Source organism: Lacerta agilis, chromosome 1 (genome assembly GCF_009819535.1).
Source record: "Lacerta agilis isolate rLacAgi1 chromosome 1, rLacAgi1.pri, whole genome shotgun sequence".
Taxonomy (NCBI): Eukaryota; Metazoa; Chordata; class Lepidosauria; order Squamata; family Lacertidae; genus Lacerta; species Lacerta agilis.
In genome coordinates this window covers 94,717,456-94,740,338 of record NC_046312.1, presented here as the reverse complement: position 1 = coordinate 94,740,338, position 22,883 = coordinate 94,717,456, and the positions used below count along the sequence as shown (strand labels likewise).

General features: G+C 42.8%; 1 protein-coding gene across 1 annotated transcript; it reads left to right on the top strand.

Annotated features, from left to right (window-relative positions):
- The first annotated feature begins 489 nt into the window (after window positions 1-489).
- LCT (lactase) lies at window positions 490-22,405 on the top strand. The gene is made up of 17 exons (XM_033148947.1): window positions 490-1,361; window positions 2,351-2,427; window positions 3,493-3,576; window positions 3,700-3,805; window positions 4,393-4,502; window positions 6,203-6,925; window positions 9,495-10,140; window positions 11,853-13,415; window positions 15,411-15,679; window positions 16,604-16,894; window positions 17,757-17,955; window positions 18,232-18,434; window positions 19,410-19,507; window positions 20,309-20,443; window positions 20,786-21,009; window positions 21,580-21,816; window positions 22,177-22,405. Exons 1-17 carry the CDS (start codon window positions 704-706, stop codon window positions 22,386-22,388), a joined length of 5,835 nt encoding a protein of 1,944 aa, XP_033004838.1. The 5' UTR covers window positions 490-703; the 3' UTR covers window positions 22,389-22,405.
- The last annotated feature ends 478 nt before the right edge of the window (window positions 22,406-22,883 follow it).

Genomic DNA, 22,883 nt, shown 5'->3' with positions numbered 1-22,883 from the left:
GTGATACAGGGATTGGAATTCAGGCCATGGCATACAAGGGCGGGTCTGACTTCCCACACATGCTGTTTTCCTGACAACAATCCTCACCCCTGGCTATTTGTTCCCAAAGTATCTGGGTGGCAGTAACTTGGGGTGAGAAAAAGGCACAGAAGGAAGGGTCACTTGTCATCGTCTCCCGCCCCACCAGTGCCAGTTCCTGTTCTTATTTTAAAATGGAAGACAAGCCCACACAATAATCATAGTTCAACATGGTGTCTATTCTGTGTTTAAGTCTTTCTGCAGCCTGTTTTTTACTATTATTTTCTTGTTCTGATCTCGGAGTAAACTTCGGGTAGAAAACAAGTTTTTTTTTAATCAAGAGGAACATTAACTATTTTCCTTCCAATTCTCTGCACTTGTGTTAGCAGCTTAGATTTGGGAGCCCTGCATTTTAGTATCTTCTGGTTATCTAAATGGACTTTTCCAATATTTGCATTCAGTCCCGTATTGTTAAAACCAGAAACTGCATTTCTTCAATACTCTGCATATGATTTATTAATAATAGCACCTTCGGTGGGACTTAAACCTTTGATTGTCTTATCTTTGTGTACGTTGAGGTTAGGGAACTTTGCGTCTTCGTGATTGCACAAGTTAAATGTTAATTTTATTATCTCTGATGTAATATAAGAGTAGCACAAGTTCTTCCACCATTGCATTAGCAGATATGGCACTGGTGTACAAGGTGTGTTTGGTTTTTCTGTTTCATTTTCCTTGCTTTGGAGTAGGCCGGGATCTTACTCAGAAATTTCTTTTAGTTGCCGGCCCTCTTAGCAATGACTTAGTAAGTAATTTAAACTTCCGAAGTGGACTTCTAAGAGAACCTCTCAATCCTGCAACGGGACAGTCAAACTATCTTTGCGATGGGCCTTCCCTACCTTCTCTGCCGCCGTTCTTCACTGAGCTCCGTGCAAGTGGTGTGACCCATTTTAAAGTCTTCTTGCCTTGGACTCGCATCCTTCCGGTGGCAGATGCCCGAAACCCCAACCGGACGAACGTTGAATGCTACAGACAACTTCTGAGAACTCTCAAAGCAGCTGACCTCGAACCGGTTTTAATTCTGCATCAGAAACGTTTGCCAAAGCCTTTGGAGACCCGGCTTGCTTTGAACAAATCTCTGACTTTCACCGACCTTTTCGTGGAATATGCAGAATTTTCCTTTGCATCTTTTGGTGACTTGGTGGACACCTGGCTCACTTTCGGCAACCTGCCTGAGGACGTGGAGCGCTTGCCGCATGGAGATCCACTGGCCCTCCCTTTGCGGGTGCTAGCTTCAGCACATGAGAAAGCTTATGAAATCTACCATGAAAAATACTCAGCAGAAGGTAAAGAAAATGTCGGTGGGGAGGGAACATGGTGTGTGCCTCCTCTGGATAATGTGACATGCACTATGCGTATGGGGTGTGCATGTGAATGCAATGCCTATGGAAGACTGTGACTTCTGTGTGTGTACTGACACTGCACAGGCCTTAAAAGTTCTGATCACTATCTTGCACTCCCAACAACATGATTGGGAGGGGAGGGACATCTTTCATTTAAGAAAAAAAATCCTTTGACTTCTGTCTTGCCCACCAGGCCTCTTAGATCGGCCCAGTCATTGCCCTGCGCCATCTTTCTAAGACTCCTGCCAAAATTATTTATTGTCTGCTGAACAAATGGGCCAAGGAGCCTTATAAGAGTATTTAAGAATGACGAGGAGAGAACACAGCTAAAATCAGAACGATCTCTCCATTCGAATCTCCCGTCAGCCCCCACTTTTCCCATTAAGGCTTAAATGCAAAGAACTTAAGTCGTGCTGCTCCTACTGATACTGAACAGAGGTTCGTTCAGATGAACACACATTACTTTAATATATTACATGCAGTATATTCCACCAACCTTAGAATGTAAGCTTCTTGGGGCAGAGATCAGTTTGTAAAGTACATGAATGTTGATGTCACTACCGTATTGATCCGAATATAAGCCGCACCTTTAAAATTCAAGGGTGAGAAAAAAAGACAATACCCAAATACAAGCTGCTCCCTTAAGCGCTCTCACCCTTTCCATTTACTGTATGTCTTGTTTCAGTAGCGATATCGTAAAAGCCCATTTTTGTAAGGTCGCGAATTTAAGCCGCACTTTTAACTTTTCACTGTCAGAATTTGGAAAAAAGTGAGTCTTATATTCAGGCCAATACAGTATATAATGAGAAAACTATAAAGGAATTACTGGAGATTGCTTCTAGTGAAAGTATTCCCTCTCCGTTCCGTCCCCCCCTCCTTGCATTAAAATTTTGAAAATTAAATCAACAGCATTCTTTTTCTCTCATTTACAGATGGGAAAGTGTCCATTTCAGTAGATGTTAGTGATGCTGGGCTGGTGCCACCAAGATCTTTCTTGACTTCAATTCTGGTAATGCCTTTTATTTTTTTGGGACTCTTACAACAGCATATACAGTAAAGACAGATGAAAGAAATTATTTCAATGTGTAATTCTTTTGTGAAACCCATTGTCACTTAGATGGTTATAAAAGGGGGTTAGACATAAGCTCCTTGGGCAAGTTACAACTCTCTGGAAGTTATTAGCCAAAGCAGAGTTGCCTCTTTCTAGATCAGGCTTCCTCAAACTCAGCCCTCCAGATGTTTTGAGACTACAATTCCCATCATCCCTGACCACTGGTACTGCTAGCTAGGGATCATGGGAGTTGTAGGCCAAAAACATCTGGAGCCAAGTTTGAGATAGCCTGCTCTAGATAGATGCATAGTTGTCACTTTCTCATAATTAGGGGGTGTGGGTGGTGCTGTGGTCTAAACTACTGAGCCTCTTGGATTTGCTAATTGGAAGGTCAGCAGTTTGAATCCGCCCAACAGGGAGCTCCCATTGCTCTATCCCAGTTTCTGCCAACCTAGCAGTTCGAAAGCATGTCAAAGTGCAAGTAGATAAATAGGTACCGCTCCAGCGGGAAGGTAAACGGCATTTCCGTGCACTGCTCTGGTTCGCCAGAAGCGGCTTAGTCATGCTGGCCACATGACCCGGAAGCTGTACGCTAGCTCCCTTGGCCAATAAAGCGAGATGAGCACCGCAACCCCAGAGTCGTCCGTGACTGGACCTAATGGTCAGGGGTCCCTTTACCTTTTATGTCAATCATTCCGTTAGGGAGAGCATTTCGGCTAGTCAGATGGAACGATCCCCCCTTGTGTGCTTTTCTGGGTGTCCTCGCAACACCCTCCCCTGAGCAAATTTCAGGGACTTGGGGAGAGGAGGGAGGAGCCCCATTGTGCAAGCCAAACTCTTGCCCAGTTGAATCCCACCTAGATGATAAGGAAGAAGGTCAATAGAGGAACCATCCTCTATTATATTCCATGATACTCTGGTTCCAAGTATAAAATAATAATAGATGTTCCTGCTGCCTAAAGTGTAACTTCAGTTATTATAAACGCTCTATCTCTCTGTGACAATGCTCTGTTTTGATTCCAGGACTCTCTAGACTTTCTCTCTCTCAACCTTCAGTACAAATGTGAAAGGGAATCAGGTTTCCAAAAGTTCCTGGATGAGCTACAGGTAATTCTAAGCAATTGTACCAAGTGTTCTGTGGATGCTGTCTGTTATGGATGGAGGGGATGTCACACAGTTTTGACAGTCCTCCTTGATACAACTCATTTTGCTTTGCTTTTTCACTTATAGCATATGGGGATGAACAATATGGGTATTTTGCTCTTTAGTCTCAAGTTCCACGAGTGTTCCTCCTTGCAAGAAAACAGATTTGCAACAGTGGCTTCCATTTTCAGTGGTAAGTGTCTTCTGTAGGAAGGAACTGTAGTCTTGTGGATTGCCTGTGTGGTATTTTGGATGTGGGTGGAAGTGAAATACAATATAGGCTATGCTGTGGTCCATGTATGTACCGGTATGTATTTATTTCAACCCTTCATATATCACCTAATAGCATGGTCTCCAAGTGGTATACAGTAAAGTTACAAAAGATTTACTGAGGATAGAATTGGTTAAAGTTAACAGTAAAATCAGAGACGCTACTTTAAACGCCTGCTGAAATGAAAAAAATTGCCTTCACCAATTTTGCCTGGGTGGGGGGGAGGGGGCTGCTGTCTGATATCAGTTGTGAGAAAGTTCCCCAGAATTGGGCCCACAATACTGAATGCACAGCTCCTGGTGGAAATGAGCCAAGTCTGTCCCTACTACTGCCTGTCCCCACTATTACTGTATGAGAGAGACCTTGTACTATTTACAGGAAGTGGGGCTTCACTGAAAAGGAACTATAGCATAGGACTGAATGTTACTGGCCTAATGTCTTCCCTTTTCCATTGTGTTGATAACTCTTCTCTTCTCTTTTCCTCCCTCCCCCTGCCCCTCTATTTTCAGCCATTTCTGAAGTTCAAGCATGGGCAATAGGGTATGATGTGAATTGTGTCATGAACAGCCCCTCCATTCAAGCAATTTGGTACAAAATGTTTATTTTTAATATTAAATTAGTTTGGTTATGAAGCTGTACGACTTGCACAATTAAGACTGCAGGAATATGTTTGTGTGTGTTTGTGCATGCACACATGTGTGCATGTGTATACAAGTGTCTAATATAGAGGTATATTCCAATGATGGTACTCTATGGTATGCATTACTGTTACCTTTTTTTGTTGTTGCTGACATTGGCAGCCATTTTGTGCTGGCACCAATGTCAATTTTATCAAGGTATGAGTCCTCCGCCCCCCCCTTTTTTTACTACAAAAAGCACTGGGTATATGTATATTTAATCAGGATAGAGCAAATAAGGTTTCAGCTGTGTCATATAAATGTGGAACATACAGGTGAAACTCGAAAAATTAGAATATCGTGGAAAGGTTCATTTCTTTCAATAATTCAACTTAAAAGGTGAAACTAATATATGAGATAGACTCATGACATGCAAAGCAAGATATGTCAAGCCTTTATTTGTTATAATTGTGATGATTATGGCATACACCCGATGAGAACCCCAAATGAACAATTTCAACTTTTGGGTTTTCATCAGCTGCACGCCATAATCATCACAATTATAACAAGCAAAGGCTTGACATATCTCACTTTGCATGTCATGAGACTATCTCATATATTAAACTCCAGTAGCTAATGAAAACAGTTGCTTACATAAATGGATTTTTCCATGCTATTCTAATTTTTTGAGTTTCACCTGTAGACTAGCAGGCTTTATGAATCTTGGCTTGCTGTATCTTTAGCTAAATAGTTCAAGGGCCACATTCTGTTGTGAGCAACCTTCTGGGAGCCACATGGCAGTTGTGGTAGTGGGCAGGGACAGAACTAAAATTGAGTGGTGCAATCAATGTGACTCTTACGTTGCCAGAGGTTCCTGCACATCCACCTATTTGTCTATCCAAGAAGGCAAGAGACATTATCACAGTTCAAGGATACAGTCTAGCCATGCGAAAGTCATTGAGGAGGGTGCAGAGAGCTGTGCCAATGCTTTCTGCACCCTCCTCAGTGGCCTGGGGAGACTCCTGAAGGCCACATAGAGAGGTCCAGCGATTCACAATTAGTCCTGAAGCCTATGAGTCTCCACTGCTAATCTATATGTAGATGGTCATTGTTATACAGATTTAGGCTTGCCACATAAAAAAAAAACTGGACAAATTTCTGTATGTTTTGATAGCCACGATATTTGAAATCTCTAATTTCAGCCTGATTTGCATGATTATCCACCCTGAATAAAAATTTAATGATAATAAAAGTTTGATTTATTTATTTAACTTAACTGCATTTCTGTTCTGCCCTTCCTCTGAAGATCACAGGGTAGTTTACAATACAGTGGTGCCCCGCTAGACGAATGCCTCGCTAGACGAAAGGCATTCGCTAGCGGAAGGCTGCCCCGCAAGACGAAAAAGTCAATGGGCTTGCCTCGCAAGACGAATTCCCCCCCCCCCCCCCCGCGAAAACCGCTATTCTGCCTTGGTGCTTTGCAAGACGGAAAATTCACTATACGAAGACACTTGCAGAACGAATTATTTTCATCTTGCGAGGCACCACTGTACAAAATAAAAAATATGTAACATAGTAACAAACAAAACAATGACTCCCCCCCTCCCCTATTTTGAAAGGCCGTAGATTGTTTAATTAGCCAGAGGCCTGGGAGAAGAGGAATGTTTATGCCTGGTACCTAAATTGTTGATATATTCTCTCTTTCTTTCTTTTTAGCTTGTACACAGGAAATCTGGCCAGCCAACCAAAGGCAAAGGAAACACTGATACCTGCTATTGCTCCACTTTCATCCTATCAAGCAGTTTGGGAAAGATTTGCCAGCCAACCTGAGCTGGAGAGAGACTCCTTTTTGCTTGACCTTTTCCCTAGCGGTTTTCTCTGGGGCACATCAACAGGTTCCTTCAATGTGGAAGGAGCCTGGAGAGAGGGTGGGAAAGGGGAGAGCATTTGGGATCAATACGGGCACCAGGGCCATGCCCACATGAATCAAACAGCCGACGTTGCATGCGATAGCTACCACAAGCTAGATTATGACGTTTATCTCCTTAGAGGCCTTCGCCCAAATATCTATAAATTTTCTATATCCTGGCCTAGGGTTTTTGCCGATGGGAGTAAGAGCAGCTTGAACCCTCAAGGAGTAGATTACTACAACAAACTGATAGACAGCTTGCTGTATTCAAATATTGAGCCCATGGTGACCTTGTTCCACTGGGACCTGCCACGAGCTCTGCAGGATCTTGGTGGCTGGCAAAACGAGAGCATCATCACTGCCTTTGCAGAATATGCAGAGTTCTGCTTTGCCACTTTCGGGGATCGTGTTAAATTCTGGATTACCTTCCACGAACCCTGGGTCATTAGCTACGCTGGCTATGGCACTGGGCAGCATCCTCCAGGATTTATTGATCCAGCCGTGGCATCCTATCAGGTACTGACAACAAGTGCAGCAGCTTGGGCCTAATTTTGCAGGTTGTATTGACTCCACAAATAGAAAAGGTGGAACGTTGCCTCCTAATCTGTGGCTAGTTCTTCTCTCACCAGACTTTGCCCCATGGCTGATTTTACTAGAGGGCGTGAATTGAGGTCAGTGGACAGATGAGTCTTTTAAGTCTGGTCAAGCTCCCATGTTCTAATCTATAATATCAACAATTTTGCAGCAAGTGTGTGAGCATGCAGCTGACCCTTCAGTTGGTCACTGTTCTTGTTCAGAGGATGGCTTTGAAACCCCAGAAGTTTTGATTTAAACATCAGATAAAATGAATGAAAAAAATCGAGATTGGCTGGATTTGTGCCCTTTTCATTCTGAAAATGGCTCTCTGGCTTTCTTGTCTACCTTAATGGTATTTAGATTATACATTCCAGAGAAGGGTCTCTCCCAATGGAATTGTGGTGGCACGGAAGCTGTTCTCCCGTGGCTCTTATGCCACTTGGCTTCTTCCCATGTCAGAGAGTTGTCCCTCCCAGGGCTTGGAACAATACTGATGGGGAGAGGTGTCACAGCATAGAACAAAAACTCCTTGCATGTTACTTCTGGCACTACAGAGTAGTATTGGAAGTAACCGCAGTGTGGTTAGAGAGACACTGGTTGTGTAATGTTGGAAGGGACCCTCGGAAGCATTTTCATGCACTGTAAAAAAAACAAAACCCAACAACACCCACATTATCTTGCTCCTTATAGGAGCCACTGTATATTTGGCATCCTATATATTCAGAAGTGATGGTCCAAATAAGTATCTTTAAACCCATATCTACAAGTAGACTAGGAATCTCTTGGATCAGCAGAAGTAATTTTTCTCCCACACCTTAGGGCATAGTACAGTACAGTTGAGCAGTGTATCAGAATGTTTGTGCACCACTTAGGTATAAGGAGGAAGAAAAAAGTTTTATTAGGGTATTGTGCTTCAAGAGGTTTTAAAAGTTTAAAAGGGGTTGGCAAAGATTTCCAAATATCGGGTATCTTATAATGAACTTCTAAAGCAGAATGTATAAGCAAATGGTACAATGAGAACAACTGGCACATTCAATATTTCCTGGCAGATTTGTGAGGATTTAGTAACCATACATCAAAACAGATAATTGGGTAGATGTCAGGACATCTTCAGGGAAGAATCCCAGGGATTTTTTTTATTGCCTTACAAAAACCACACAGCTATCCATCATGTGACTGTCCTGCCATGAGACTGGCTGATGGACAGTTTCTGAATACTTGCAGCACATATATCAGCCTGTAGACAGACCTGGATTAGCCTGCTCTGGGAATAGTTTCTGCCACATGAGCGTATATTATGTTACCAGTTACTTGGAATATGTGCTAATTTAGATTTAGTTGTTGGAATGCTTTGGCTTCCAAAAGAAAGGAGTTGGGGGAACATACGGAATCTTTAGGGGACTGGAATTGAAACCAGTTTAGGACAGATACTTTTATTGATACTACAATACCATATGCTACAGCAGGCATCCCCAAACTGTGGCCCTCCAGATGTTTTGGCCTACAACTCCCATGATCCCTAGCTAACAGGACCAGTGGTCAGGGATGATGGGAATTGTAGTCCAAAGCATCTGGAGGGCCGAAGTTTAGGGATGCCTGTGCTACGGCCATGTTTTCAGATGTTGGGGACTGGAAATGTTGCAGCAGCAAGCAAATGAGTGAGAAGGTAGTTCTCTTGCTTTTGAAGGAACCGTTTCCTGCATTGCAAACAGTAGTAAGTGTTCTTTATGACGTGGTGCAAACTTGATTTTGAGCTAAGGTATGACAAAAAGCTGCTGTAATTATCGGATCTCTATAAGCCTTTTAAATCTACTGAGGTGGGGGGGGGAGATTGTTGGGGGCAGTTTGGAGCCTGGGCACCTCATGTAAAAACACGCTGGTTCTTGGACCGTCCGCGGGCCGGATTTAGAAGGCGATTGCGCCGGATCCTGCCCCGGGCCTTAGTTTGCCTATCTATGTTCTACTTGGTCCATCAAGCCCAGGCATAGTCCAATGTTGTACCTTCAGATGTTGTTGGGCTACAACTCCCCCCTCCCCATTCCTGACCGTTGGCCTGACTGGGTCTAATGGGAGCCCAACAACATCTGGAGGGAATCCATATTGGCTACCCTTCTCTGCTGCAGTTGAAACCAGTTCTCCAAAGTCTCAAGCAGAGGCCTTCCCTAGCATTTACACTGTATATAGATCAGGTAAAGCAGTGTTTTTCAACCACTGTTCTGCGGCACACTAGTGTGCCGCGATATGTTGCCTGGTGTGCCATGGGAAAATTACTTTATATATAGTCAATATAGGCACAGAGTTAATTTTTTTAACATTTTCTAATGGTGGTGTGCCTCGTGATTTTTTTCATGAAACAAGTGTGCCTTTGCCCAAAAAAAGGTTGAAAAACACTGAGGTAAAGGATGAGATGTGGGGGCTGAACTTGGCACTTCCTTCATGAAAATGATGTGCTCTACCAGTGAGTTATACTCAGTGGAATAATACTTTCTCCTTCCCTCCCATAAAAAAGGTGGCTCACGTTATTCTCAAAGCTCATTCTCAAGCCTGGCACATTTATGATGCTCAGTACCGTCCCGAACAGCATGGGAAGGTGGGAATAGTATTGAATTCAGACTGGGCTGAACCCAAAACCCCAAGGAGTGCCGAGGATGTGAGAGCGGCAGAACGCTACTTGCAGTTCATGTTGGGCTGGTTTGCTCACCCGATATTCGTCAACGGCGATTACCCAGAAGTCCTGAAATCCCAGATCCGGGAGAAGAACCAGCAGTGCTCAACTCCCATCGCCAAGCTCCCCGCGTTCACCGATGAGGAGAAGCAGCAATTGAAGGGGACGGCTGACTTCTTTGGCCTTTCCCACTACACTTCCAGGCTCATCAGTGCCCCAGTGAATCATAGCTGTGCTCCAACCTATGAGGATATCGGAGACTTTTCCCAACACGTGGATCCTTCTTGGCCGCAGACAGCCGCACCTTGGATCTACACCGTGCCTTGGGGGCTGAGGAGACTGCTTCTGTTTGTGTCCAAAGAATATACTGGGACACGGGTTCCGATTTATATAGCAGACAATGGCGCACCGACAGATGACGGAGGCGATCTTGTTAACGACACCATGAGAGTGGATTACTACCGGCTTTATATCAACGAAGCTTTGAAAGGTGAATTGAGGCAGGGAACAGGCATGAAAAAGGGAATTGAAAGTGAACCTGTAAGGATGAAGTCAAGTTTATTGACTTAGCCCCCCTGTTCCCTTTCAACGCAATATCCTCCAAGATCTTATCCTGTCGATCTCCAGCGTACAGTAAATATCATGCCCTGTCCCAGTGAGGAAAGGAGCGGAATGAGTAGATATGTTCACCGTGTGAAAATGGCTTGCAAACATCACTTTTTTTAATGTGATGATTTTCGTTTGTTTAAAAATTGTTTGAGACACTGACCTAACTAATTGGAAGCAAATTTAATACCTTAATTAATTAAATGTCCTCAAAATCACAGTTTTGCTGAGTAATAGGCATACGATGTTAGAAAAGCAGTTTAAATGCAGTATATGAAATACACGAGTTGCTTACCTAGGTTGGCTTGGAGGGCAGCACCTGAGACTTACTTGCTTAGCTATCACATTTTGTCCTGCCTGCTTAGAAGATGCAGAACTGTTTTGCTCTGCACCTCCAAACAGGTCTGGATGCTCTTTTGAGTTTAGCCTGGTGGAAAACTATGTAGTTAATGCATTCATCCCAGCCAGAGTATATTTTGTCACCCCATGATAAAGGACATCAAGGAATGCCTGGTTGTAACCCCTGAATGCCCGAACATGAGAATGCTAGTTCACACCTTGCATCTTCATTACTTTTCGGTCACTCCTGTATCCTGTAATGATTTACTCATAGGAGTGAACTGTCAAAGATTAAATGCCACAGACAGAATTTTCACATTGCTTCACTCACAAGCCTTTCCAAGAGTCAGGCTGCTTCCACCTTGGACATTTACATGTACTTATGTCATCTGCATGACATAGTGATCAATACATCCTCTTCCCACGTTTCCCATTACCTTCCTTTTTTTGTTTTGAGAGCTCAGAAAACCTGACCAGTGTTGTTGTTTTTTAACACACTGGAACAGCTGCACAGTTTCCCCAAGATATAGATAGAAGACCTATCGCACAGCTGTTAGCAAGTCGTTTGACCAATTATGGGCTATTTAGATAGTTGTAGCTTCTGTGGTTCATCTCTTCCCCCTAGTAATCAGTTTTGTAACTTCAACCCTTTCCCCTCCCAAAAAAATTGACTTGTATCTATCTGGTTCTTTTCTCTCTCTCACTCCTCCCCCCGCCATTAAATTCTGGGTTTGGTGACTGGGAAAGAATACATGATCTGCAGTGCTGTTAAGTGAGGAGGGAATATATAAACATGATCCTAATGTAGAGCTGGGGGAAAGAACTGCACACCTGGCTACAGAATGCCATGTAGATTCCAGATGTCTGGAAGAGATTTGCTGCTCAAAGCCAAATAGAAATGATTGGCTTCTACTTTATACATCTGGAAGTACTCTTCCAGGTACTGTATAGCCAAGTACTGTATAGTTGAGTAATGAGGATGATGCATGTGTGAACCGGCCAAAGTCCCTTGAACTACTTAAGTGCATTATCACTTGCCTATTCCATTTTGTATATTGTCTCTTACATGCAAATGACTTTAAAAGTTAATTTAAATGTGCAGATGAATAGCAATAATAGTTTGCACTGACTCAGGACAATATGGGCTGCCCTCTGCAAATTCATGCCATCACTGTAATGAATGAAGAGAATAGTTGTGGTTATGCTATGTATTTAAACGATTGATTCTTAACTAAATTATGTCTCCTTCATTGACAGCTATAAAGCAAGATGAAGTTGATGTTCAAGCATACATTGCCCGATCATTGATTGATGGCTTTGAAGGCCCAGCAGGCTACAGTCAAAGGTTCGGCCTACACCAAGTGAATTTTGAAGATGCAAACAGACAAAGGACACCCAAAGAATCTGCCTATTTCTTCTCCACCATTATTGAAAATAATGGATTTCCTAGCACGGTCTCAAGAAAATTTATCCAGCCACTCAAAAAGGATGTTTCCATACCTCCACGGCTGCCTAGTTTACCAGCTTCTGAAGTTCCTTCAAAGGCAAAGGTGGTTTGGGAGAATTTTTCAAAACAGACTGATTTGGAAAGAGACACATATTTTTATGGCACTTTCCCAGAAGATTTTCTGTGGGGTGTTTCTACTGCTGCCTACCAAACTGAAGGAGCTTGGGATGCAGATGGGAAGGGACCTAGCATCTGGGATAATTTTACCCACATCCCAGGGAATGTAAAGAACAATGATACAGGAGATATAGCTTGCAACAGCTACAATAAAGTAGATGAAGATCTGTATTTGCTGAGAGCCTTAGGGGTAAACACCTATCGCTTCTCCCTGTCGTGGCCTCGAATCTTTCCAAATGGAAGAAACCATTCTATAAATAATTATGGTGTTGATTATTACAACCGGCTGATTGATGGTTTGCTCGCCCAGAATATCACACCAATGGTCACTCTCCACCACTGGGATCTGCCCCAAGCTCTACAAGACATTGGTGGCTGGGAAAACCCTGCAATGGTTGAACTGTTTGATAGTTTTGCAGACTTTTGTTTTCAGGCATTTGGAGACAGGGTCAAGTTCTGGATTACTTTCAACGAACCTATTGCCATCTCTGTGCAAGGCTACGAAATGGGATTATTCCCACCAAATGTAAAAGATAATCCAGGCAATGCGTCCTACAGTGTTACTCATGCAATACTAAAGGCCCATGCAAGAGTTTACCACACATATGACCAGAAATACAGAGAGAGTCAGAAAGGTGTGATCTCTCTGAGTCTCAACATGGATTGGGTTGAGCCAAAGAGACTAAACGATCCTCGGGATGTAGAAGCTGCTGATCGTTACCTGCAGTTCATGGGAGGGTGGTTTGCACACCCAATTTTCAAAAATGGCGATTACCCAGATGCAATGAAGTGGAAAGTAGGGAACAGGAGTGAACTACAGAAACTACCATCTTCCCGGCTTCCAGGTTTCACACAAGAAGAGAAAGACTATATCAGGGGCACAGCCGATGTCTTCTGCCTGAATTATTACACTGCCGGAATTATAAAGCACAGCACCACCAGGCTGAAACCATATTCTTACGAGTATGATCAAGAACGAGTATTGGAGATTGACCCTTCTTGGCCTAGCTCAGCAATGGAAAATATGCGGGCAGTGCCCTGGGGGCTGCGGAGGCTGCTAAACTGGATCAAAGAGGAATATAGCAATCCTCCCATTTACATTACTGAGAATGGGGTTGGGCTAAAAGCCAAGTCTGATGTTGATGACACCAGCAGGATCTTCTATTACAAAACACACATTGATGAAGTTTTGAAAGGTAAAGATGTTGTAATAACCTGATGGGTTGATGTTGCCTAGTTTTAAGATGTTGTTGTTTAGACATTTAGTCATGTCCGACTCTTCGTGACGCCAGGCATTCCTGTCTTCCACTGCCTCCCGCAGTTTGGTCAGACTCATGTTGGTAGCTTCGAGAACACTGTCCAACCATCTCGTCCTCGTGTCTTCCCCTTCTCCTTGTGCCCTCCATCTTTCCCAACATCTGGGTCTTTTCCAGGGAGTCTTCCCTGCTCATGAGGTGGCCAAAGTATTGGAGCCTTAGCTTCAGGATCCGTCCTTCTAGTGAGAACTCAGGGCTGATTTGCTTCAGAATGGATAGGCTTGATCTTCTTGCAGTCCATGGGACTCTCAAGAGTCTCCTCCACCACCATAATTCAAAAGCATCAATTCTTCGGCGATCAGTCTTCTTTATGGTCCTGCTCTCACTTCCATACATTACTACTGGGGAAAACATAGCTTTAACTTATACGGACCTTTGTCGGCAAGGTGATGTCTCTGCTTTTTAAGATGCTATCTAGGTTTGTCATTGCTTTTCTCCCAAGAAGCAGGCGTCTTTTAATTTCGTGACTGCTGTCACCATCTGCAATCCTCCAATCCTCTGGCCACTGCTGAGTTTTCCAAACTTGCTGGCATATTGAGTGTAGCACCTTAACAGCATCATCTTTTACTGGGTAGAATTAGAAGGTTGCTCAATGTAATCAACTAAATAATCCGTTAGAGGTCTGTGTAGACTAGTTTTAGTTTTAGATTTTAGATCAGTCATTCCCAAACTGCAGAGTCAGCACAAAGTGCTAATATGCCACAAGGCACCATTAAAAGAACTCTGTGAGTGCCAAATTAGACAACACACTGATCATACCATTACCAGTTATGTGATTGGTTTTTTTTTTTAAGTATATTGCTAGCTCAAGGGTATTAATCCAGAGCACAAGAGAAGGTGGACAGTTACAAGGATTACAGCCCTTCATGCTAGAGTCTGGATCAATGTAGGTTGTGCTCCTCCTGAATAGCTTTAAACATATTAGGCTACAGTGGTACCTCGGGTTACAGTCGCTTCAGGTTACAGACTCCGTTAACCCAGAATAGTACCTCGGGTTAAGAACTTTGCTTCAGGATGAGAACAGAAATCGTGTGGCGGTGCAGCAGCAGCGGGAGGCCCCATTAGCTAAAGTGGTACCTCAGGTTAAGAACAGTTTCAGGTTAAGAACAGACCTCCAGAACGAATTAAGTTCTTAACATGGGGTACCACTGTACTTGTATTTATATTCTGATTGCTCTGAAACTATTCTGAACCCCTCAGGCCTCCCTCTTTTCTCTACAAAATGTCTGGCTACAGGCCTCAAACCGTGGATTATCCAAACAGCTACACGTCGGTTGTTTCTGCTACATGCATTATATTAGTCTGGTCATCCTCAGCCTTTGTGTCACAGAGTGTAATGGTACAGGCAATAGCGTTTTAATAAGTACAAATCGTCAGTAAAGTATGCAGAAGTCCTTTTTCCTTTCCTTTCTTGATAATAGTTTTGAATTATAGTTATAATAAATATAATTTTTGATCTTTCCTAAAGGTATATAATTCATAAGGTGTTTAGTAAAGCCTGGTTTGGGGATTTGCTATCCTTGAAAATGCATGATGTATGAAGTAAGAGCTGAAACGAAATATTGTGCAAATTCCTTATACTTCCCCCCCCCCCCGCTTGTCAGCACCCCTCTCCTGCTCTTGTACTGGGAGAAAAAGGTGGTATGTTATATATATATATATATATATATATAGAGAGAGAGAGAGAGAGAGAGAGAGAGAGAGAGAGAGCTTGTGGAAAGGGAGTAAGTCAGTGGGACTTGTGAATTGGCAAGAATTGGCTGTTAATATGCATGTGAACATATAATGGGTAATTAGTGTATTTTTTCACAATTATACTTTCTTGCTCATCGCTACATTGATGGTCTATTAAGCAAGTGTTTCTTTCTCTTTTAGCCTACAAGCTGGATGGCGTGAACGTTCGTGGCTACGTTGCTTGGTCTTTCATGGATAATTTTGAATGGTTAAATGGTTACGAGCCAAGATTTGGCCTTCACCAGGTTGATTTTGAAAATCCGAACAGGCCAAGAACTCCAAAACGTTCAGCGATATATTATGCTGGAATCATACGTCAGAATGGAATCCCTCTGCCAAAAGAGGAAGAATTTCTTTATGGAGAATTTCCGGAAAACTTCTATTGGAGTGTGGCATCAGCAGCATATCAGGTTAGGTCAGTTGGACCACTCGAAAATCACAGAGGGGCTTAATGATTTTTCTGCTTCTGGTGGCAATTGCAGTGCACTGTGCTAGATGCTGTATAATTGCAGTTTAACTGCTTATTTTATTCCTTACCTGCCATATTTTATTGTACTGAAATTTGAATTCTATAATATATAAATATATAAGAAATAAAAGGAGAAACAAGAAGCAACAAAAATGCAAATAAAGATTTAATGGCATGGATGTGCCAGTCTTCAACCACAGATTTGCCATCATGCCGCAGACCACATGAATGAAACTCCAGGTTTAGGTAGTCTTGGTAATAGTAGTAGTAGTAGTAGTAGTAGTAATAATAATAATAATAATAATAATAATAATAATAATAATAATAATAATTTATTTGTACCCTGCCCATCTGCCTGGGTCCCCCCCAGCCACTCTGGGCTCTTGCTTTTTTGGTGGAAGCTATCCTAAACCTTCATTTTGTGAATAATATGCTAACTAAGCAAGCTTAATGCTGTCAGGCTTGGGGACCTTGATGATGGTGAATCACTGGGGTGAGAGCCAGGGTGATGTAGTGGTTAGAGCTGCCTTTCCCCCCCCCCAAGCTGTTGCCCTCCAGATGTTTTGGTCTACAATTCCCAGCATCCCTGACCATTGGCCAGTCTGCTTGTGGCTGAGGAAGTTGTAGTCCAAAACATTTGGAGGGCGCCAGGTTGGGGAAGCCTGGATTAAAATGCTGGACTAAGGTTGGCGAGACCTTGGTTCAGATTTCTACTCAGCCATGAAGCTCACTGGGCAACCTTTGCCTAGTCGCTCTCAGCCTAACGTACTTCCACAAGGTTGTTGTGAGGATAAAAACTGAGGCTGGGCCATGTATGTTGCCTTGAGCTGGGATACAAATGTGAGAAATGTTTGTTTCCTTACAGATCGAAGGGGCATGGAGAGCGGATGGGAAAGGTCTCAGCATTTGGGACCAGTTTGCACATACGCCTTTGAAAATCAGCAACGATGAAAATGGAGATGTAGCTTGCGACAGCTACCACAAGATGGAGGCAGACTTGGCTATTCTGAAGGACCTCCAGGTGACTCATTATCGCTTTTCCATCTCCTGGACTCGCATTCTACCCGATGGGACCACCAAGTACATAAATGAAGCTGGCCTGAAATACTATGAAAGGCTTGTGGATGCTCTCCTTGCAGCCAATATCCAGCCTCAGGTAAATGATTGGAGTTCTGATGCAGGGGAACAGGTGTAACATACGTTATCAGTCGGATTTTTAATTAGATTATGTTTATCAGTGTGTTCACTGTAGAACTTGGCAATATCTTCAATTCTCAGACATCTTCAATTAGCTTGTGTTAAATGGTCAGAGACCATTTCATAGAAGCTGATACAAATGCATGCTGGCATATTCTAATCAGAGGAGTCACTTGTAAGCTCTACCTATTTTAAACGTGCAGAAGATAATGTGGGCTCAGGGTGTTTATATAGGACTTAACAGTTATGAAATCTGCTTTGGTATTTAAGAGAGCAGAGACTGCAGTGTCTTTGCTCCAGAAATCTAAGTTTCTACATTGGGGATTTCTTCCAAGTATCCACAAGGAAGTAGAATAAACTTCTATCAAGAATTCATCTTCCGCTCCCAAACTGTAGCCTTTTTCTGGACACCATTAGGCATGGCAGGTCCCATCCTGCAAGAACTTCTGAAATACACCCCATATTGTACTCCTTTCTTGATTCTCACTTTCCTTGGCGAATGAGGGTTCAGGGAAAGGTGGAAAAGGGAGAACTAGAGATGCTACATTCAAAGTCTTGATAGCCTTGTAAAAAGTGTTGCTAATTCTCACGTGTTTTCTGGAAATAGTTTGCTTTCTGACCATCACAATCCTGGAATTGTTGTTGAGTTACACATAAAATGGCTGGCTGTGCCTAATAGTTAAATGATGGACAAGCTTCACATTTAGCTTTACTTTTGCATGCCCCCCCCCAATTGCATTGCCCGTTTCCTACTACAATTGGGTGGTTGGTCATTTTGGCAAAATGGCAGATGTTTGTGAATGTCTTGTCTCCATCTCTAGGTAACTATGTACCACTGGGACCTCCCTCAGGCCCTTCAAGATGTTGGAGGGTGGGAAAATGAGACTATAATCCAGAAATTTAAAGATTACGCAGAGATCCTTTTTCAAAGATTTGGAGAGAAGGTGAAATTCTGGATAACCTTGAATGAGCCCTATGCCATTGCTAACATCGGTTACGGTTATGGAGTCTCAGCTCCAGGTAAGGTATAGGTTCTCATTGGCAGGAGCAATGCTCTGCAAAACCAAAGGATACTGATGATATGAACTTGTGTGGTTATTTGTGAGAAAAATGGTTTGTGACAGATGCCCAGTGAAAGTGGGAGACAATCTGATGCATTTCTTGAAGGTGTCTCCTGGTTGAAAGCCAAATTGCATAGAACTATTGAGAAACGCTATCAAAACGCACCATTAATTGCTGCTTCAGCTGATTCCATTGCTGCAGAATAACCCACTTCCAATCATGTTGTCTTCTTAGGCATCTCTGCCAGACCAGGCCGAGCCCCTTACATAGTGGGCCACAACTTGATCAAGGCCCATGCAGAGGTTTGGCATCTTTACAATGAAACATACCGCCCAAAGCAAGGAGGATTGATCTCTCTTTCCATCAGCGTAGAGTGGGCTGAACCCAAGAACCCTGCCAAGCAGGAGGACCTTGACGCTGCCAGGAGATATGTCCAGGTAATGAGATGACTCCATACCCTCTTAACTTTCCACAGGTGAAAACAGGGACCCACCTCTGTACATTTTAGCCACACACCCTGCTTTCACTTCCTTAGGGCAGTGTCTGCGGTATAGCAACTTTGCCAACTTTGCAGTAGCTAATGGGTATGTGATCTTCCAGTTAGAGAAAGAGCAGGAACAAAACCTCTGCTCAGACATTTGGTAGCTGTGGGTACCAAACACATGAAGAAGCTATCAGGAAAGTATGGACTAGCTCCTGAAAGAGTACCAGCCAGGCCCAGTCAATGCATAAGTGATCAGTCTTGGTATGATTGGAGATGTGTATATATACATATAGGGCTCACTCCTATGGCCCCCTGATTGACTTCACTTCTACCTCTGTGCAGCTAAGCTGTGCATGCATACATGCTTCCTTGCAGGCCTCTTTCCCACCTGAAGCAATGCTGTATTGCAAAGGCCAGGTGTGACCTAACACACTTGTCTTACAGAACTCCTCCACTGTTGGGAGGCAGTAAACCTCTGTGTACCAGTTGCTGGGAATCTTAGGTGGGAAGAGTGCTGTTGCGCTCAGATTCTGCTCACAGGTTTCCCTTTGGGGCTTCTATGGGGACAGAGTGGTGGACTAGGTGGGCCTTTAGCCTCCTCAAGCAGACTCTCTTAACTCTGCTTCAGAGACTCAGCAAAACAAGATTTCAATCCTTCTAAAGGACTCAAGGTGTTGATCCCTGGGCACCATGTATCATTTGAACACTCAAATCGTAATGTTGGCCACGATCCTGACCAGTCAGCTGCCATTGTTTGGATACCTTGGGCGGTGTTGCACTATCCTTTAAAAACAGACACTTGGAGACAGGGATGAGACTTTGCCTTTTGGGTCAAACTGACAAACTGGTAACTAACTATTGGTTCAGCCAAGAGTCCTGTTGCCAAAGCGTTGCTGAATAAGCATCCCTTTTTATTTCCCTGTTGTAGTTCTTTGCTGGTTGGTTTGCTCACCCTATCTTCAGAAACGGTGACTATAGCGAGGTGATGAAAAGGAGGATACAAGACAGAAGTGCTGGCCAATCACGGTAAGAGTCTGGCAGGACTAACTGCAGCAGCTGGACCACAACCACGGGCAGTCCATACTGTTGGCACACGTCACTTAGAAGCGATTCTATCTAAATTGTTAAATAAACCACACATTTTGAAGGGGCCCCTCGAGCTGTGTCAAAGAACAAACCTGCCCTCCCCAAAGTAGTTTTCCTCTGCTGCTGTTTTCCTCCTGGTGTGAGCTAAGGCACAGTTGCGGTTAAATTCCCCTTGAAACAGAACCATCCTATACTGATAGTTCCTTCTACATCCAGGGTATGTTCAGAGCCTGTAATACTGTAGTACAGCAAGGGAGCAGGAAAGGGTAATGATCGAGGAAAAAACAGGGGACTAGTCTTTTTAGAGTATCTGCAGGTGATGGAAAGGGGCTGATTAATTTTGATTTTAAAAGTGAGGAAATTGCTCACATCATAGAAGCAATGCCATTCATAGGGTACTGACACATTTTCCGTGGAATGTTTGTGAACCTCTTATATGACATCACAGCAGTTCAGCCAAGGGTGGGGTGGGGTGGCTTTACTAACTGTTGCTGCAAAGACATAGTGACAGTGTCAATTTTGAATGCAGTACTCTGGCTCTTGGAATAAGGTGAAGTACATGATGTCATCATTACAGTTCATGTTAAATTTTCCAGCTACTAGCTGTTGCTTTTAAAAACAATACTTTTGCTCTGAATGACAGTGCTCTGTTCTTTAAAAAAAAGTATGATGATAATTGAAGCTTTCCCTTTGGCTAAGTGCATCTATGTGAGCCTCTCTCCCATTTTTTGTGTGTTGCAGACTCCCTGAATTTACTGAAAGTGAAAAGCAGAGGATTAAAGGCACCTTTGACTTCTTTGGTTTGAACCACTATACAACAGTATTGGCATCCAACTTAAACTATTCTTCTCTCTTTACATCCTATGATGCTGATAGGTAAGATATGAGCATGACTTCATACTGTATCAAAGCTTGCATACTTTTCTGGAATCTGCTTTCACTCTGCCTAATAATCTTGGTTGGGCTGGCTGCAGCTGATGGAAATTGTATACCAAAACATCAGGAGGGCATCAAGTTGGTGATCTACTAGAAAGTTTTAAGGCTGAGCACCCATTTCCCTCTCTAAACCCAGTGCATTGCACACTGCATCACACTTAAGCCCCCAACAAAAGATGTTACTGCTGACCAATCTTCATGATTGATGTCTAGTATTAATAGCTGAATGTAGTGGGTCAATACAAATTACCTTTCCCCACATTATCACATTCTCTTCTGCAGGGGTGTTGCCTCTATAACAGACCGCAGCTGGCTGGGCTCTGGTTCCTTTTGGTTGAAGGTGACCCCTTTTGGCTTCAGAAGGCTCCTGAAGTGGATCAAGGAAGAATACAATGACCCACCTATTTATGTGACCGAGAATGGGATTTCAGAGCGTATAGATGGGGGCTTCAATGATACTTGGAGAATACACTACTTAAGGAGTTACATCAATGAAGCTTTAAAAGGTATGTGGTTTCCCCTTCACATGGTTCCAAATCACCCCCCAAATGTTTGTGACTCATGGATTTAAATTGATCCGTGATCCTCTGCCCTGCCCTGCATTCCTTGCAACAGAGTGGTAAGGCCCTTTTGTGGCTGTAGCTGCATAGGGCTGGGCAGAAAGCAAGACGGGTTTCTGGACTTCCACTTTCTATTGACTTCAGGGGTGAAAGACTAGTCTGCAGAATCAAGGCAGAATATGTTGCTTAATTCCCATTGACACAAGATCATACTCTTACTCTGGATTAAGTCCTCTAACATGGTTACCACTATCTGGTTTCATTATTGTCATCGCCAGTAAATATGAAGACGTGAGAAAAAATCCATTAATTGACAACTTTTTGATCATCCAGATTGTGGATACAAAAGGAATTTGGGATTTTTAAAGTGCAGCCAATCTGTTAGGAATAGATACTTTGTAAAGCACCTAGTGTTAATAAGGGGTCTTTGGTTTTCACTCCCTGTTGATCATTAAAGTATAGAGTAAGCATGTATAGGGCTGCATTTTAAAACTCTTCCCCCCACCACCTTAACAGGAATTGTACTTGATGGTGTTGATCTGCGAGGCTACACTGTATGGAGCCTGATGGATAATTTTGAATGGGCAGTGGGCTTTGCTGAAAGATTTGGGTTGTATTACACCAACTTTACAGACCCAAATCTATCCAGAATTCCAAAGGAGTCTTCAAAATATTATTCATCTATCATCCGGTGTAATGGTTTTCCAGATCCAGCCACTGGGCCTCATTTGTGCCTTGAGTCACAATCTGGAGGTAGGTAAATTACTAATTGAGGACTTAGGAAAATCCATGAAGTAGTACAGTAATAATAACCTAAATGTTTAAAACTTTTAACTTTGCTTTTATAGAAAACTTGCATATCATGTTAATGACATCCAATTCTGGAAAGTAAGGTGGTATATGGTAACAGAAGTTGGCTGTGTAAAAAAAAATAAAAAATCTTTGGTGTAATGTCATTAAATGATTTAGTCTAGATTTTTACAGAAAAGTTGCCTGAATGGCCTGATATATCTTGGAAGGCTGGAAAAGCAAGTAAAAAAGATTTAAATGAGGGGTGATCAGAAGGTACTCCCTGCTCAGTGTCATTCATGTGAATTTCACTTACATTTCTAGGTACTACTATGGCGCCAATGAGCAGCACTGCTTGGCCTATCGACAATTCAGCCATGAAGGTGCAGTTTTTGGGACTGGACTTGACTTTGTCTAATGCAGAAGTAGGCCTTTATGTGCTCTTTTCCCTATTCTTAATGTCTGTGCTAGGCCTTGCTCTTTTTTCATATCTATATAGAAAAAGGACCAAAAAAGCCAGCCAAAAAAGGTTTTAAATACTGCACCTTGCATTTAATTACAGGTAGGTAGCCGTGTTGGTCTGCTGTAATCAAAACAAAATTAAAAATTCCTTCCAGTAGCACCTTAGAGACAACTATGTTTGTTCTTGGCATGAGCTTTCGTGTGCATGCACACTTCTTCAGATACTGCAGTGTATCTGAAGAAGTGTACATGCACACGAAAGCTCATACCAAGAACAAACTTAGTTGGTCTCTAAGGTGCTACTGGAAGGAATTTTTTTATTTTGTTTTGCATTTAATTAGTTTATCATGGGACAATTTTTTCTCCTGCCCTTGTTTGGAACAGACACACAATTATTTTAATCAGGGCTTTTTCCCTAGAAAAACAGGTGCCGGTACTCAGCATGAAGTTGTTACAGTAAGTGCTAAACTTTTTAACAATCACAAGAGGTGCTGGTACTGCATACCCTTGAATACTCCAAGAAAAAGCACTGATTTTAATGCCTATTGTTGACTTTAATATTTTTATTG

Bases quoted from the DNA above. Each gene is read 5' to 3' on its own strand.
- LCT (XM_033148947.1), top strand. From the start codon at position 704: ATGGCACTGGTGTACAAGGTGTGTTTGGTTTTTCTGTTTCATTTTCCT. The intron at 10,141-11,852 runs GTGAATTGAGGC...CTTCATTGACAG, and splicing joins TATCAACGAAGCTTTGAAAG to CTATAAAGCAAGATGAAGTT. The intron at 20,444-20,785 runs GTAAGATATGAG...TCTCTTCTGCAG, and splicing joins ACATCCTATGATGCTGATAG to GGGTGTTGCCTCTATAACAG.